This window comes from Schistocerca gregaria, chromosome 1 (genome assembly GCF_023897955.1).
Source record: "Schistocerca gregaria isolate iqSchGreg1 chromosome 1, iqSchGreg1.2, whole genome shotgun sequence".
Lineage (NCBI taxonomy): Eukaryota > Metazoa > Arthropoda > Insecta > Orthoptera > Acrididae > Schistocerca > Schistocerca gregaria.
Window position 1 is genome coordinate 1,010,493,475 of NC_064920.1, and position 16,572 is coordinate 1,010,510,046.

At 37.1% G+C, this 16,572-nt stretch overlaps 1 protein-coding gene and 1 non-coding gene across 7 annotated transcripts in view; one reads left to right on the forward strand and one right to left on the reverse strand.

Moving 5' to 3' along the window:
* Nucleotides 1-688: 688 nt before the first annotated feature.
* LOC126278688 (mitogen-activated protein kinase kinase kinase 15) overlaps nucleotides 689-16,572 on the reverse strand; it is a 281,737-nt gene continuing 265,853 nt past the window's right edge. For all 6 annotated transcript variants that reach the window (XM_049978983.1, XM_049978969.1, XM_049978952.1 and 3 more), the window contains 3 exons: nucleotides 9,020-9,170; nucleotides 8,860-8,936; nucleotides 689-7,899 (listed from right to left, as the gene is read on the reverse strand). In XM_049978983.1, the coding sequence (XP_049834940.1) occupies nucleotides 7,716-7,899; nucleotides 8,860-8,936; nucleotides 9,020-9,170 (412 nt within the window). In that variant the 3' untranslated portion in view covers nucleotides 689-7,715. The remainder of the gene's footprint in view (nucleotides 7,900-8,859; nucleotides 8,937-9,019; nucleotides 9,171-16,572) is intronic.
* Trnat-ugu (transfer RNA threonine (anticodon UGU)) lies at nucleotides 13,700-13,774 on the forward strand. The gene has a single exon. It is a non-coding gene; the product is annotated as a tRNA-Thr (tRNA).

The window sequence follows — 16,572 nt, forward strand, 5'->3', positions numbered from 1 at the left end:
ATTTGGATACAGTATCCATAGTCACATTTTAGCAAGATGAGTTCATAAACACTTAATTTTGCTCTGTATACTGCTCCAAGATAACGTTTAAGTAGGCAGAGGTATCATATAAAATTTTACTTAATTCCAATTTTCATTATAATCTAATCTACATACATGCATATTCAACAAGCAGCATGTGGTGCATCGTAGAGGGTACTTTGTACCACTACTAGCCATTTCCTTTCCTGTTCCACTCACAGATAGAGCACGGTAAAAACAACTATCTATATGCTTCTACATTAGCTATAATTTCTCTTATCTTCATGGTCCCTGCACAAAATGTACGTTGGTTGCAGTAATCATTCTGCAGTCAGCTTCAGATGCCAATTCTCCAAATTTTCTCAATAATGTTACTTGAAAAGAACATTACCTTCCCTCCAGGGATTCTCATTAGAGTTCCTGAGGCATCTCTGTAATACTTGCGTGTTGTTCAAACTTACTGGTAATAAATCTAACAACCCACCTCTGAATTGCTTTGAGGTCTTCCTTTAAACCAACCTGGTGAGGATCCCAAATACTCTACCAGTACTCAAGAATGGGACATACTAGTTTTCTCTATGCTGTCTCCTTTACAGATGAACTGCATTTAAGTTGTGGTTTCATTTTTTATGAGGAGGATAAGATGATAAGGAAGTTGGAATGTAAAAAGAGATAACAATTATATTTTATTGTGATAACAACTTAGTGGCAGTGCAAAGTAACATGATTACAACGTATTAAAAATATCTTTAAAAAAACATTCTATTGAACAGCGCATGTAACAAATATTCAAGTTCATCAGTTAAGGCACTATTTCAACATATTGACATTTTTATATACAATGAACATCTGTCAAGAAATTATGAACTGAAACAGACAATACATTTTCAACTTTCAATATTCTGATTATGTTCTAAACATTAACAATAATAGAAAACCCATGTCAGTTTTCAATCTCTTAAAATTAGGTAATTGGCAATTGGAGCTGCTGTAACTATCTTGAGATAAAAATGTATCATTGTTAAAGGCAATAAAAACACAAATGAATATTGATCAGCTTGAAAGTCAATATGTACATGTTCATCTCCAGAAACAGTGCATACCAGTTTTGTCCATCAGGAGAGCAAATTGTTTAAATAAAAAAATAAGATTAACAATCTTGACCAGTTGGTTACTTTATTCTTAGCAACTTGTAGGCACTTTCTTGTTGCCAGTTATTGAAAGTAAGCTCAATTGTAATTAAATTTTTAATTCAACAGCAGTGTATTTCAAAGTTACATTACTTTATTGTTAATGTCAGATCAGTTAAACAGTGTAAAAGAAATTTATTCAGTAATGAAGTGAGGTCAAAGAATAATGCTAGTACTTACAATAGAGACCATTACATATTTTCATCATGTGTTATGAAAGACAATATCTATGTTCCACTGCACATATAGCATAAATGAAATGAGAGATTCTTGCACTGTCAAGATTATTAAAACTGAATTTAGCTGAATGCTACAAAGATTTAGAGAAGTACAGCCAGATCATCTAGACAACAATTATTTCTCTACCCTCATGAGTGTTATGCTGTGTATCCGTCTTGCAACAAACGGTGTCTGACTATGTGCGTACACTGGCTATGTTAGTTGTTCTTTGTGAAGTGTGAGTAATAAATTTAATGGTTCCCAGAAGCTGAAAGTTATAATGTTGACAGTAACACAACTATAGTGGACTTACGTCCAAGATCCATGAATATGAAACAAATGCTGAAGACAAGGGGATTAACTAACAGGACCCCACTCACAAAAAGCAAATGAACACCAGGGTTTCAAGCACATTTTTAAGAATTGAGTGACCTAAGGCCTCTGAAGATATGTAACAGAAGAGAACTGTAAGTAATTTACATATTCTAGGGAATGCTAATTTGTAAATGGCTCTTCAGATATTCATAATACCATACCTGGGCACTGTTTCTCAAGAGTAGTAACATTAAATTACATGCAATGATTAACCAATTAGTTCTTTTATTTACAAACAATAAATGAAAAAAAGAACAATGCTTCCTTCAGAGGAAACTTGTTATGTTTTTATGAGTTTGCCAAAAAAGTTGGTAGAACATTTAATGTGAGGAGGTACTGAAGAACCAATAGGAGTAATATTTTCCAAAAAAGGTAACAACATGCAAACTATTGCTTACAATCAATGTCCTAGAGTGTTTTTTTTTACCATAAGTAGTTTATTTAAGCACCAACTACACTTGACTTGGATAGCTGCCTCCCACCCCCCTCCCACCCTTCTTTGACAGGTCCTCAACCATTACATTAAAGATGCTGCTTGAAAGAAAAAGCAGATTCTTGCAAAATTACAGTCAACATACAGATTTAGCACAATTTCAATGACCTTAGAAATGTCTGAACCACAACACCATTGAGACCATACTTGTGTCAAAGAACATTCTGCAAATTGTTAGTTGTGCTGAATGAGAATTTTAGATCATCCCCTGTAGTCTCTAATTATAATTTACAGTCTCATACTGTGCCTTAATAGAGAAAAGATTACACTTCAGTCAATCTAAGAAATTTAAGCAGAAGGCAGGATTAATAATGCTATTCGCATAATTAAATTGTATACAGGATAAGTTAATTTGTTCATGATGAAATTTTTGACAAGATGGCAAAATTGAAACATTAGCATTTAGCAAAGGAGCTTTCCCATTATCGTCAGATTTTTACACTCTAAATTAAATATATTGGTAACTAAATGTAAGGTAAAGCTGTCTTCATCCCAAAACTAGGTATGAACACCACAGTGCTTTACTACACATGATCGTATTGTAAATGACGTGCACTTGCTTTCCTTTGATCTTTGAACTGATTCCCTGTTATAGAGAGACTTACAGTTTAAAATTGACTTCCAGTCGTGGTCCAACTAGGCATTTTCCACATATACAAATTACGACCAGTGGCAAAAGATGTGCTATGTAACAGAGGAAAAGAAACCTAGGACTGAAAGAAGATTTAATCCTGAAATTGTGTATATGCTGTCTGATACACCAAATAAAAATGCTCTTATATAAATGATAAGCTCATGCACGGCACTGTAGCACCAAAGTAATTCAAGCAGACATACAATTTTACAATTTCAGTCTAAATTACAAAACAAGTTACTGTATCATTGTAATTCATAAGAAATAGGAAGATGTAAATGACAAACCCACATGACATTTGGGCATTGTTGCACCTAAGTAATTTAAGTAAACTATATACAAAGATCAGCAGGATGCACTAGTAACAGATTATTTAAACTCAAATCCGAACAGAATTTATAAAGATGATGTAATGGAAATGAGAATCAACTATTTTTCTGTATCAGATGAATGAATGCTCTTTGACATAAAAAAGTAACTTGTAAGTCACTTTCTAATTAAAGCATTTCTGCTGGATTATCTTACTAATTTTGATGGATGTCTTCACCAATGGTGAGCATCTGTATTTAAAAAGATAAGACGGTGCAGCATTCAAATATATAGCTCTTTATCTGTCCATCTGGCTGTCCCCCCCCCCTCCTCCCACCCCTTTGTTTTCTAAGTTAACAAAAACAACAAGCCTTCAACAGTGCTCAAAAATTTCCACTCTGCAGCCATAGTACAATGCAGTAATTTCACATTGCTAGCAATGACACGCACCAAAAAGATTTCAGTGATCTCATTTTTATAAAGTACTTTTTCTTTTTATGTAGACAATAACAGTGTTTAAGATAAAAAATAATAGAAAAGTGGTATTACAAGTAGTAAAACATAATTGAATGAATCATGCAGCATTACTTGCTGCTAAGCATGTTATACTGTGTGACAATTCAGACTGTACTGTATCCACTGTGGTAATAACTAGTTTATCACAAAAAATGCTTCTAAAATTACTTCAGAAACAAAACAGAAACAAGATAGGATTAATAAGTAACAAAAGAGTAACAGTCTGCATTATGCTATGCCACTTGGTGAATAGAAGTTTTATTTTCTTCAGTCTTTAGATGGTTGTCATTACAGATCTGTGGCATACAGTCTTCCACAAACAATAAAATAGAGGAAAGAGTGCATAAATGTTGACACAGTCAAAAAGAACAATTAGTATGAGATTATTTTATAAGCATGGACAAATACCCAAAATGCTGTGATGCTTTAGTGTGATCACAAGCAATTAAACATCAGTGCTTGTCATTTACCAAGTTTTCTGGGTTGCTAATAATACATTTATTTACTTTTTATTGAAAACGAATTATTATTAGCTTGTTTACAGGAAGATTCACACAACAGGAAATTCAAATTATTGTCTCATGTAAAGGAAAATCATGAGTAGCTACAGTAAATAATTATTACACTAATGAAAGATCCACAATGTAAACAAATACAAAGAACTATTTACTCCACAGATGGAAGGTGCTTAACACATTTTAACACATACACACATACAGATAAGAGGAAGGGGGGGGGGGGGGGGGGGACAGGGTGAGGCAACTCTTGTTGCTTTTACTATGGGTGAAATAGTTATAAAGATGCACAGCAAATGGTTCTAGGTGTTCTTTCTACTGATCAGTATTCATTACATTTTCTGCCTTTCTTCAAACTGAATTGAATTGATAAGACTGTGTGTCAGGGCAGGAAGCATGTTTGTTTTCTAAATAAAGAATTATTGAACTCCACTAAAAAAACTTGAAGTGTGCAATACCATGTAATGCAAAGGACACAGTCAATATTCACTTACAGATTTTTCTTTTTGTTTTTTTGCAGAAACTGATTTATCTACAGAGTGCACACTTTTCATTTGCCAGTTAAGAGAGCAGATTTATTTTAGAAAAAATGTGAGGGGGCAGGCAGCTTGGAGGGTGTATGCCAGGAGTAGATGTAGATAAGTTTGTATAAATTGGTGTCTAATTACACAGAATTACCGAAAAGCAGCAGACATCTTCCTTGATGCTAAAGTGTTATCATGGACAGCAATGAATAAAAATTTTTCAGCATTGAAATATGGACACCTCACAGTATGGACAAGAGTATTTATTGCCATGAAGTGTAAGTCACTGCAAGGTATCCAGAAAAAGGAACATCTCTTTGGTTGCCAGTGATCTGTGAGGACAGATGTGCAGAACAGTTGAAAACTGGGTAGCATTCTGAGAGGATGTGTCAGAGAACAGCTGAAAGGTGGTGCAGATCTCAGAAGCTAAGGCAACCACTCTGTATGGTGAACACTACGAAATGCAGAGAATAGTGAAATATTAATACCACGAAAGCCTACATGACCTGTATTTTGTTGTTAATAAGAAACAAAAATAATACATAACAGAATATTGGACTACTTCCTCATGAACAGCTTCAGGGAAGATATACATGCCTTTTAATATTGCCTCTTTCTGAGGGTTGTTGCAAGGAGCATAAGTCGTAAACAGAAATTTACTGCCTTCACAAGACTACATTATATTCACAAGACTACATTATATCTAATCGGAGTTGCAATTGCTTCTCTAAGCAGCAGTCTTGAAGACATCTGCGAAAGATGTTTACGACTGTACTTTGCGTACCACACAACAATGGCAGTGCAGACGATACTTTACATGGTATTTTTTGATCACAGAAATTGGACAAATTTGTCCCCTTTTTTATATTCATAATCACAGCAGCAACAAATACACACAGCATATGCACTAAGAGATTTGTTTGGGCAGAACAATACTGATGAGCAATATAACCCAGGAAGAAGTCTCTCTCTTATTTTTATTCATCTGTTCTTGGCATTTCACTTGGCTTACATGTGTCTGCTATCATTACTGTGGATCTCTGTATCTGCATCTACAAATATAGTTCCTGGCACCAGAATTGAATTCCAAATATTTTTGTGACTGGCTATTTATCTGGCCACCAACCAGAACTCCACTTGCTTCAAGGCTATTCCCAAAGGGATGTGTGATTTCCTTATCAATTCCCCCCCCCCCCCCCTATTCCCTTCCCAAAATTACTGGCATTATTATTTAACTTTTGAGAACTTCAGCCTCCAACACAACACCTATGAAATTATGGTTTTAATACTCTCAACCCAGTACACATACGATAAAATGACCATCGCACCATCAGTTAAATTTACAGAAGAAATTCATACAAGTCTTGTATACAGTAATACACAGATAGCACCAGTTTCTGTGAGGAACTTCCTCTAAATGCTCAGCCATATTGTCATGTAGAGACTACAAAAAATATCATCACTTTCTAAACACCCCTCCACAGACATGTACTCTCTTGTTTCCGCTTCTGGTATGCTTACTAAAAACACAAGTGAGTCTTTTTTGTTGCAGAAAAAAGATCTAACAGATTTCCAGCGCAATGGTACAAAATATTCACACTTCATTTAACTGAAGGCATAGAGATTATACTAAAAGATGTCACACATATTTTGTTGTGTCTCTTGGAGACACTAAATTTCCACAGGTAACAAAAATGGATGATGTCATAGGAAGATCAACACATACAGTTATTGTCTTATTAATATAACAATAAAGAGTTACATGCAAAAATATAAATCAACAAAAAGGAAAGTAAAGTCGAATTAACACCATTCCAAGTGAACAGCTTTGGACAGAAACAGTCATGGGTAACCATGAAATGATTATCAAATTTTAGTCCTAACTAGTATAAAACAATTGTAGCTTTGCTACAGCTCTATATGTGTCTCTTTTTGAACACATCACATTTCAGTTTTATCTAAACATTATGTGTGTATATATATACATAATAATAAATAGATTCCATCCTTAAGTTTTACTGGCTGCATTTATAATTCATGCTTGCTCCAGTACTAAGCGTTCACACAAATGTTTCAGAAACAAATGTTTTAGAAGAATGCTTTTAGCAAAAATTTAATTTACAGAATTGCAACAAAGTGTATCTGCAGAGAAAGTCACTGACATCCCAAATAAAAGCTTTAAACTTTAAATTTAGCTCTAGACATGATTCTAATTCCCTCCCCTCCTACTCTCTCTCTCTCTCTCTCTCTCTCTCTCTCTCTCTCTCTCTCTCTCTCTCTCTCCCCCTCCCCCTCTCATGCACAACAAACACGTCAGTTGAGAGTGGGCACAGGCAGAGGTGAAAGAATGAAAGATAGATAAATAGGGAGAGTGACTTTCATGTATCATAAAAGTATCAGATCTATGATGCAAATATTATCTTTGCAATGGAAAGAAAAATATTCCGCTGCACACAACTCAACAGAAAATAAATAACTAATTTTAAAAATGACAAAGTAATATAATGTGATGTCATAACATGAGATAAATCTCTTTACTCATACTTCCTATAACAACACGCACACATGCGCGCGTGCGCACGCACACACGCGCGCACACACACACACACACACACGCACACACACACACACACTTCTTTTTCCAATATGTTGATAGAAACTGCAAAGCAACGATACTGTACGGTATCACAGATTAAGGTACAACGTGTCAACAGATGAATATCACAATATGGAAGCATTTTTGCCAGTTAAAATGTAAATCTTCATACTCCAACTTCCATGGGAAGTGAAAAATCCTGCACAATGTGTCATTTTACAACAAAGCCACTACATTTACAGAAATTAACAGGTACGATTCCAGTGCCTTAAGTGCAGCTATAGATTAGGTGTCTAATAGTACAGAATACATGGAAACAAAAATCAGTCTGTGGTATCTGTGCTTTCACTACAAGTCCTGTCAAAAGGGTTTGAATCGCCACCATCTATCTTACTTGTCGAGCGGTGGGTTCTGGTTGCACTGTCAGATCGCTCAGCACTTAAGTTAGCTCGGTGCTCACGCCTCCATTTGAGAATTGCTTTCCATACTCTCAACTCGACACCACCTCTAAAAAATTGAGAAAAAATGGAATACTCACTGAATAGTATCAGTAAATTAATACTGTGTATAATAAAGTCAAGTCATTGGGGTTGAGCATACATGACAACATTAACTGTTCTCTCTTACTCACTCACAACACTCTCTCTCTCTCTCTCTCGCTCGCTCGCTCGCACGCACGCGCGTGCGCACACACACACACACACACACACACACACACACACACACACACACACACACACACCATTCCAAAACCTATTGCAGCATCTAATTAGGTGACATAACTTAAATGTACTGTGCAAGGGTTCAGAAGAACTGAAGAAACAAATGTTTTAATAGTTTTAATAAGTTACTGAAAGAAAAACCATTAGCTCACAATCATTTGAAGGATGGGAGAGGGAACTGCTCATGGCCTTATAAGCCTGATTGACTGATCCATCTATACTTTCGTCTGATGAAATTTAAGGTTCCGATAAGAAATTCAAAGCTGGATGATCAGCTGGAGATATGAGTTGGACTCTCACGCCTTCATATCCACAATGCTACATGGCTCTGTTTCAGAAGAGGCACAGGTAGCAATAGTGGATAATGTATCGAATAATACGGTTGGGAGCGAGGGGCGTTTCATAGAAAGTGTCATGGATGTGAAGATCTCCATGAAGTGAGGAAGAAGAAAGTTCAATAGAGTTGTGGCAAAGGTTAACTGATCAATAACCCAGAAATGATACCTGACACTATGGCACCACAAGCAGAACATGATATATATATATAAGAAGAAGAAAAAGAAAAAAAGAAAAAAAAAAGAGAGACAAGTACTGGACCCATAAAAGATTGTGTGTTCTCATATCTTTTTAGTTTTGTTGTTAAATGAAAAAGGATTGGAATAGGACATGTAAATGCAACTTAAGCCTAATGACAATATTATGAAAGGGATAGACTGCTATTCACCATATAGTGGCTAAAACATACCTTAAGCACAATTTGCGAAGATCTGCACGTGTGATGTACAGTAAAACATCATCTAAACAGTATTCTTCAAACAGGAACTGTAAATAAATTGAAAAAAGATATAAAAATGTTGAATAAATTATTTGTTGTTTATAACAAAACAAAAAGAGAGAAAACATACCCTGTCAATAGTGGACTGGTCTAGTTTCAAGTTCTGCAACCATTCAATCAATCGTGAGTCAGCTGAGCTATCGGTCACACTGATCTGTGGAAGCAGACCTGCAGGGGAGCTTGCAGCATCATTTGAGCTCACTGATCTATGTGATCCATAACTGTGAACATAAAACAATTGAAAATTTACAACTGAAATTCACTCTTGTTGAGAATTAATTATTTTTCTATGGTTTATTGTTATATGTTGTGCAAGTTGTTTATCTACATGTTTCATGAATTTTTCAAGAATGCTGTAGTAATTCCTCTTTGGTCAGTCAGTTGTTTTTCATATAGGCATGGCATATGTGAATATGTTATTTTAAAGTGTACTCCTTTATACATCAACAAATAGTTACACATCATTAAAAACAGAATTTGTCAAGAACACTTCAACATTCTCATGTTTACCACCATTGACCTTAACAGCTTACATAACCTACTCCAGGAAACCCACAATGTAAGTCGCGAAACCACCTTCTCTGTACTGGACAGGAATTGAAATTAAAATCACTTTTGTGAAAACTACAGGAGTCTATTTTCGAAACTTCATTTACTAGACGTTATTACAGTCACAAAATTGACATTACTGAACTATAGTAGAAATTTATTACTTGGGATCAAATGACAACACCAGTTTCACTTATATTTTTAATTTTGGTTACTATGAATGGTTTTAGCCACCAAGGCTGCTTTTCAGAAGTTTCTGTACAAAAGTGAAAAACAAAGTGCAGTGGAATAAGTTACATGCAAAAGAAAGTGCCAACAAAGGTCAGTAAATAATTAATATCGCATAAGAATTTATCCACCAACACCATCAAAACAGCATAGGAAAAAGTAGTTTGTGGACAAGTTGTTATCCAACATTATTTATTGTACTGTGCTTGTTTCACAACGTCTATTGTTAATCGCTTTCTCACATGACTTATTTGGGTCAGTTATAGTGTACGAGTCCAATTCTTGACTTTGAGCCACTTTTCATATGCGAAGGAAATATACAAGCCTGTATTAAATGCTATCTGTGGTGTTTTCAGTAATTGGCATAAACTACTCTGTTTATTCTGAATATGTCAGTTTCCGAGCGTTCGGTTAGGCAGGAAACCAAATGCACAGCTTAAATTACTGCAAGTAAAATGAGTAGCAATTATATTTGTAATCTTGATTCTCACAAATATCTGACTGTTTTTTCCCAAACATGGCACGATTTCTCTCAGGATTTATTTTTTTGGTATTGCTTTGTCTACTTGAGCTGTAGAGCTCAATTTGTTATCAATTTCACACTTCACAATTTTTTGTGAATTTTAGCTGCATCTTGTACCTGTCGTGTTTCCTGTATTTTACCATTACTGTGATACTGAGATTCTTACATTACATGTTAGTAGGGTGACCAGACGTCCGGATTAATCCGGACATGTCCTCCTTTTTAGCTCTTTGTCCGAGGTCCGGGCATATTTTTACAGTGTCCGGCTTTTTTGCAAAATTGAGCATAATACAGTTAAATTTACAATTTCTTAAATACTTTAACTATTGTCACAGCCTTCGCGATAAACACGCTCAAAGGCAATGTTAGTAAGCGGCACAAGGATCGTCGATGTTATCGTAGTTCGACCTATAAGCGAATGCAAATACTAATTATTTAAAATTTTCGTTTCGTATCTTCGCTTTGTATTGGTTTGGCTTCCTGTAGTGCATTGTGAGTGATTTGTGAGTATAATTTTTAACCGAGTGAGTTACATAAAATAATTGGCTAAGCCTAAACGAAAGTGAACATTTTCTGATGTCCTTTCCTGCAAATATCCGGCTTTCAAGAAAGAAAGAAATTAATTTGAAGCGGAATGTAAGATATGTGAAGCTGGAATGTACATCTCAGTGGCCAATAAAAGTAAGAAATAACTCTACAGATTAACTGTCATGGTTTTAGTTCATTGTTTCATAGTCACTCAGTTTATTTGTATTCGCATGGTTAAAGTGTAGTTTACATGTCGTCAGCTGCTGCTTGAATTGTAGATGTTGGTAGTGGTGCTTCGAATGAAGGGAGGTGAATGGTCTTACATTTTTCGCTTTTAAACAATTCCGTGTTATTGACATAACAAAACAATTGACACCACACTGTCACCACAATTACTGTTTTTAATTTTTTTGTATTGCTGAGTTAATCACCACCTTACCATCAGTAACAATTAACTACTAGTTTTACCAGTAATTCCCACAGTCACGTGACTTGTCCAAAGCTGACGGGTGGTATTCTCATCTGCAGTTGACCCGTTTGATGTGTCCTCTTTTTTTCTTTCTTTGTCCTCCTTTTTGAAGCTGTTTGTCCTCCTTTTTAAACAATTGCATCTGGTCACTCTACATGTTAGCTTCTCGCTATCGACTACCCTATTTTTCTATAGTTGTACTATTAGTTTCTGCATCTATTATTAACAATTTCCATGATTCTATAATTCATTACAACATTTCAGCATCATAAAAACATTTACAAGTATTGGTCGCCCTTTTGGGTTGTTGTGTGTGTTGCATCTTTGGCTCTGGTATGACGTAACTGGTCAAAGTTGACAGGTGGAATCATGTGCTAGAATTGCTAGAATTTATTTGCTTATTCCCCTGTACTTTATTTTTCAGTTTTGTTCAGATAACCACTGGAAATTGACCACTGACCAAATCCCACTGTGGTAATCACAAATAAAATTGTAAGTACAACTGGTGCTATCATTTGATCCGAAGTAATACTACAGTTGCGGAACTTGCAGCTATATGATCCATAAGCTGGACAAAAAATGAAAAAGTGTATTGAACAACTGTATGCAAGCATATTCTGCTTAGAAAGACTTTTCACAGGGCTTGCAAGTGTTGCAACACCTTGAACCAAGTAGTTCAGGGTTCCTACTATAGCTTAGGTGCACTTACGGTATTGGAGGCTTTCGTTGCCCACTGCTGTTGGCAACTTGTTATCATTAGTCATACATAGTATTGGTGATAGTATACAGTAACCAATGAGACTCACTCAATCTTGTCACTTTGGGTATCACAAATATTCAGTTATTCCGTGTATGACACTTTGCTAAGTGAACAAAGATTACTTTAATTTATATGACACACAGAGCATTTCTTGCTGCTCGGTTTTATCTTTGATCAGCTGGCCACTAGGTGCTGTCATATGTAGCTTAGTACATTATTACAGTTGCAATGATAGTTATGTCAAATACACCAATGAACCAAAACATTATGACTTCCTGTTTAATACCATGTTGTTCTACTTTTCAAACACAGTAAATAGAGATCCTGCTTGGCACATATCCTATAAGTCCTTGACAGGATTCCAGAGTATGTGGCACCAAATGTCTGTGCACAGGTCAAGCAATTCCCGCAAATTACGGAATGGTAGTTTACGGGCATGCAGCTGCACCTGATGTGTGTTCAAATGGATACAGATCAGGCACATTAGCTGGCCACGACATCAATGTGAGTTCACTATAATGGGCCTCAAACCAATGTAGCACAACAAAGACAGTTATCCTTCTGGAAGATGTTATTGTAATTCACTGCTGTCACTATGCCTTAGATTACAACGACAGATCCCATGGAAGCCCAACTCAATGTACCCCACAGCAGAGTTCTGCCCTCACCGGCCTGCATCTGCTTTGCAGTGCATGTTTCGTGCACCCACTCACCTGGATGATGGCATGTAAGGACCCAACCATCAACCTGGCGCAACAAGAAATGTTATTAATTTGATGGGCGACATGTTTCTTTTGATCCACGATGAAAACTCAGTGATGCTGTGACCACTCATAACTGACAATGTCATTGGGTCAACACAGGAACACTTTCAGATGGTGTGACGTGGTGCTACATGTTCAGCAACGTCGTTTGAATGGCATGCTGTGAAACACTTGTACCTATACCAGGATTGTACCCTTTCATCGGATCTGCCACAGATCGCAGCCTTCATGGATCACACAGTGGGAATCCTCTGGCCTTTATGTTTTGTGATGAGCCGTGGTTGTCCAATGCCAAATGGCCTACTCATTATTTCACTAGCTTTCAACCAATTTCCATAGGTGCTCGTGACAGTAGTACGCCAACATGTGACCAGCTTTGCTGTTTCAAAGATTCTCGTTTCCAGCTGCAGCGCCACAACAATATGTACTTTGTCAAAACCCCTCATATTAGTTACATGGATATGGTTGTCTGTTCTTTCGGACATGTCCAAAAGAACAGACACCATTAATGACCTGCCATGTAAGCAGGAAATCCTGGGTTCGAGTCCCGGTCGGGACACACATTTTCACCTGCCCCCCTTGATATATATCAACGGCCATCATCAGCTGAAGATTTAATATAATTCTAATTTAATTCTAGACGGCTGCAGGTCATTAATGGTGTGTGTTTTTTCGGACATGTCCGAAAGAACAGACACCATATCCATATAAGTATATCATTCTGGCAACACTGGCCATGACCTTCTTCTTCTGTGCGGATGCACACATATTCCCAGAACTCTTACGGGACTTGGTAAGAACGTCTTCCACGAGTAATGAGTGTGTTGGGGCAGGACACTATGAATGTAGTGCGTGGACATACGAGGTGAGAATGTGGGTCTCGCGGGAGGCGTGCACAAGATAGTCACTGCAGTCGTGCTATCCTCTGTGCCCTCAGTGGCTCAGATGGATAGAGCGTCTGCCATGTAAGCAGGAGATCCCGGGTTCGAGTCCCAGTTGGGGCACACATTTTCACCTGTCCCCGCTGATATATGTCAATGCCCATCCGCAGCTGAAGGTATTAATATAATTCTAATTCCTTATATTAGTTGTGGATTTCTGCATCTGTGACCTGTATCTTTGCTATAATGACTGCTTATCTGTCTCTTTTCCACTTATATTCTTTCCTTACTGCATCATGTGCCCACAACACCACCAGCTGCCATTCAGTCTCGTGGTGGGCAGTGGTCATAATATCTTGATTTATCAGTGCATATCCAAAACACACTTTGTACCATGTTTATTTTGAAGTCAGGTACTGTAGTAACATTTATATTATGTGATGTTATCCATCATATGTTAATTTTACATGTGTACTTTAGTCCATTCTAGGCCACCCCACATGTATTTTAGCAATGTTTGACTAATGTAAGTTTCACTGTAACCCAAATATTCTGTTTGACAGGTCATGCCACGTAAACTTTATTGAATTTTATTTTAATTTTTATCTTGCCAATTAAATAGCTAATGGTTGTTTGTACTTCAATAATATTACATGTGGTATGTATTTCATACACTTTAAAATGGCTACACAGCCAAAACATAGCCTCAGTGAAAAATAAAAAATAAAAGGATATTCCAATCCAAGCTATGGCAGCTAGAAATAATTGTTTTTCAACAAGGCAGCGTTGTTTCTATATCGTCTCCTTAAAGCAGAAGTAGTTGTGGTGAATACAGAATGAGATGCGAGTTCAGAGTCAGTAGGATATTGGTTGAGGTAGTGTTCAACAACAGCAAGGCCATGGGCAAGGGGGAAGAGGAAAATTGTGTCAACAGTGGCAAGCAGGAATCCACGTGGTGATAAGACAGTGTGAGGACTTCAATGGTTGCTTCACAAACTGTGTCCTCTACATCCTCAGCCCCAGTATCAGTTTCTCCAGATTATGTACATGGAAACTGTCCTTGCAACACAATACTTTTGGTCTCTATCTCCACTAGCCTCTGTCCACATTCAATTTTGCACTCGTCCCTAAGCCCTCTACTTTATTCAGTCTATCCTCACAACCTCTTCTTTGCGGTCTCCTCCTTCCTCTGTTCTATCTCTCCTACTCAAACCATTCCTCCAATTCATTATGTGGCTCACACAACTCTCCCTGCTATACCAGAGGGAGCTCACTAGTACAATGCCCTACACAATTGACATATAATTTCTACCTCCCAGCCATCAACCATCATTCCCTCTAATGCTCACCCTCTCCTCACTTTCTTTATATCGCTGCCCACTCCAGCTGACACAAGCCCTCACCCCAGATGAGCTGCAGCAGTCATACAATGTAGTTGGCACATGAGGAGAGAGTGGAGAGGGGTGGGGATATGATAACCATATAACCCTGTGTGTGTGTTTTCTCCAAAACTTGGCTGAAGGAGGACACAGTCCGAAAGCCTAGTAATGCTTTTGATCTGGTTTATAAGCCTGTTGACAACCTCAACTTCATAACTGCCTCAAGTATTTTCATTATTTACGTTCTACCCAGGACCTGCCAGTATCATATTAAATTGTCCATACTGCTACCTACTCTACCCACCTCAACAGCAGTACATGTTACAGTGCTGCTCCGAAACAGGGGTAATGCGCTGGCCCCAGATTGAATCCACCTGGCTGATTAACAACAACTGTCAGTGTGCCGGCTAGCCTGGATGTGGTTGTTAGGTAAAATAGGTAAAATACCAGGATGTTACCTTGAGTCCCAACTCAGTTGCACGATTTGCAGACATTTAGAAAACTTTTACACTCTTTCACACTATCAATACTATATGCAGACAGTTGAGGCACACACATTCCATCCCAGTGGGTAATGGGGTCACAGCAAGAAGGTTACACAGCAACACCTTAAATTAACAATGCCAATTCCATTCATAATCAAGCCAACCCTGCACAGGAGTGAGACAAAGGTGAAATAGTAATAGTAATAATAATAGTAATAATAATAATAATAATAATAATAATAATAATACAAAGAAGAAGAAAAATGTGGTGTAGGAGGAGTAGGAGTAGGGGGAGGGGGGAGGGGGGAGGTGGGGAGGGGAGAAGGGAGGCTGCTGGGGTCACAATATGAGCAGGCAGAATTGTCCCATTAGAGGTACATGGCCAGTTTGAAGAAAGAAGATGCTACCTCTCTAAAACTATTCTTATTAACAGCAGAAACAGGAACAAGTTGACAACAACAAATATGAACCTGCTAATTATTTACATACGGCTTGTATGAGTATTCATCTTTGGTATCTTAGTGATTAAAAGCAAGTATTTCGCATATACTGTAAGGATAAGTACAGGAATCAGTGATAACAACAATATGACAGATGGAAAATTGAAAAAAAAATTAAAGTGAATTCATACAGAGACAGAACAACTGGCCAGTATTAACGCCCACAAGGTGAAATTTTTGAGCTACAAATAGACCCATTTAAAAAATGGAACTAAAAAATAAAATAAAAACTTTTGGAATAATTAATTCCTTCCTCAAGCGGGAGAGAGGAAGACAGTGGAAGCTTAGAACAGATGGGTTGGGGACGTTAAATATGATTTCTGTTTCTCCCTGTCCTCACAACAAGTAGTCCCTCTCACCCTGGAGTCTTACTGCTCTTTCCCTCCTTTCTAACCTTTCTCAACATGTCCCTCACTCCACCCTTAAGAGGGAATTAACAGTTCTAGAAACTAGGAACAGCTTTCTCGCTTTTAAATGTGTCTATCAGCAATATTAGATTTTCATCTCCTGAAGGTAACTTATTGCAAACCATTCTGCCTCTGTTTGATTTTATAGTT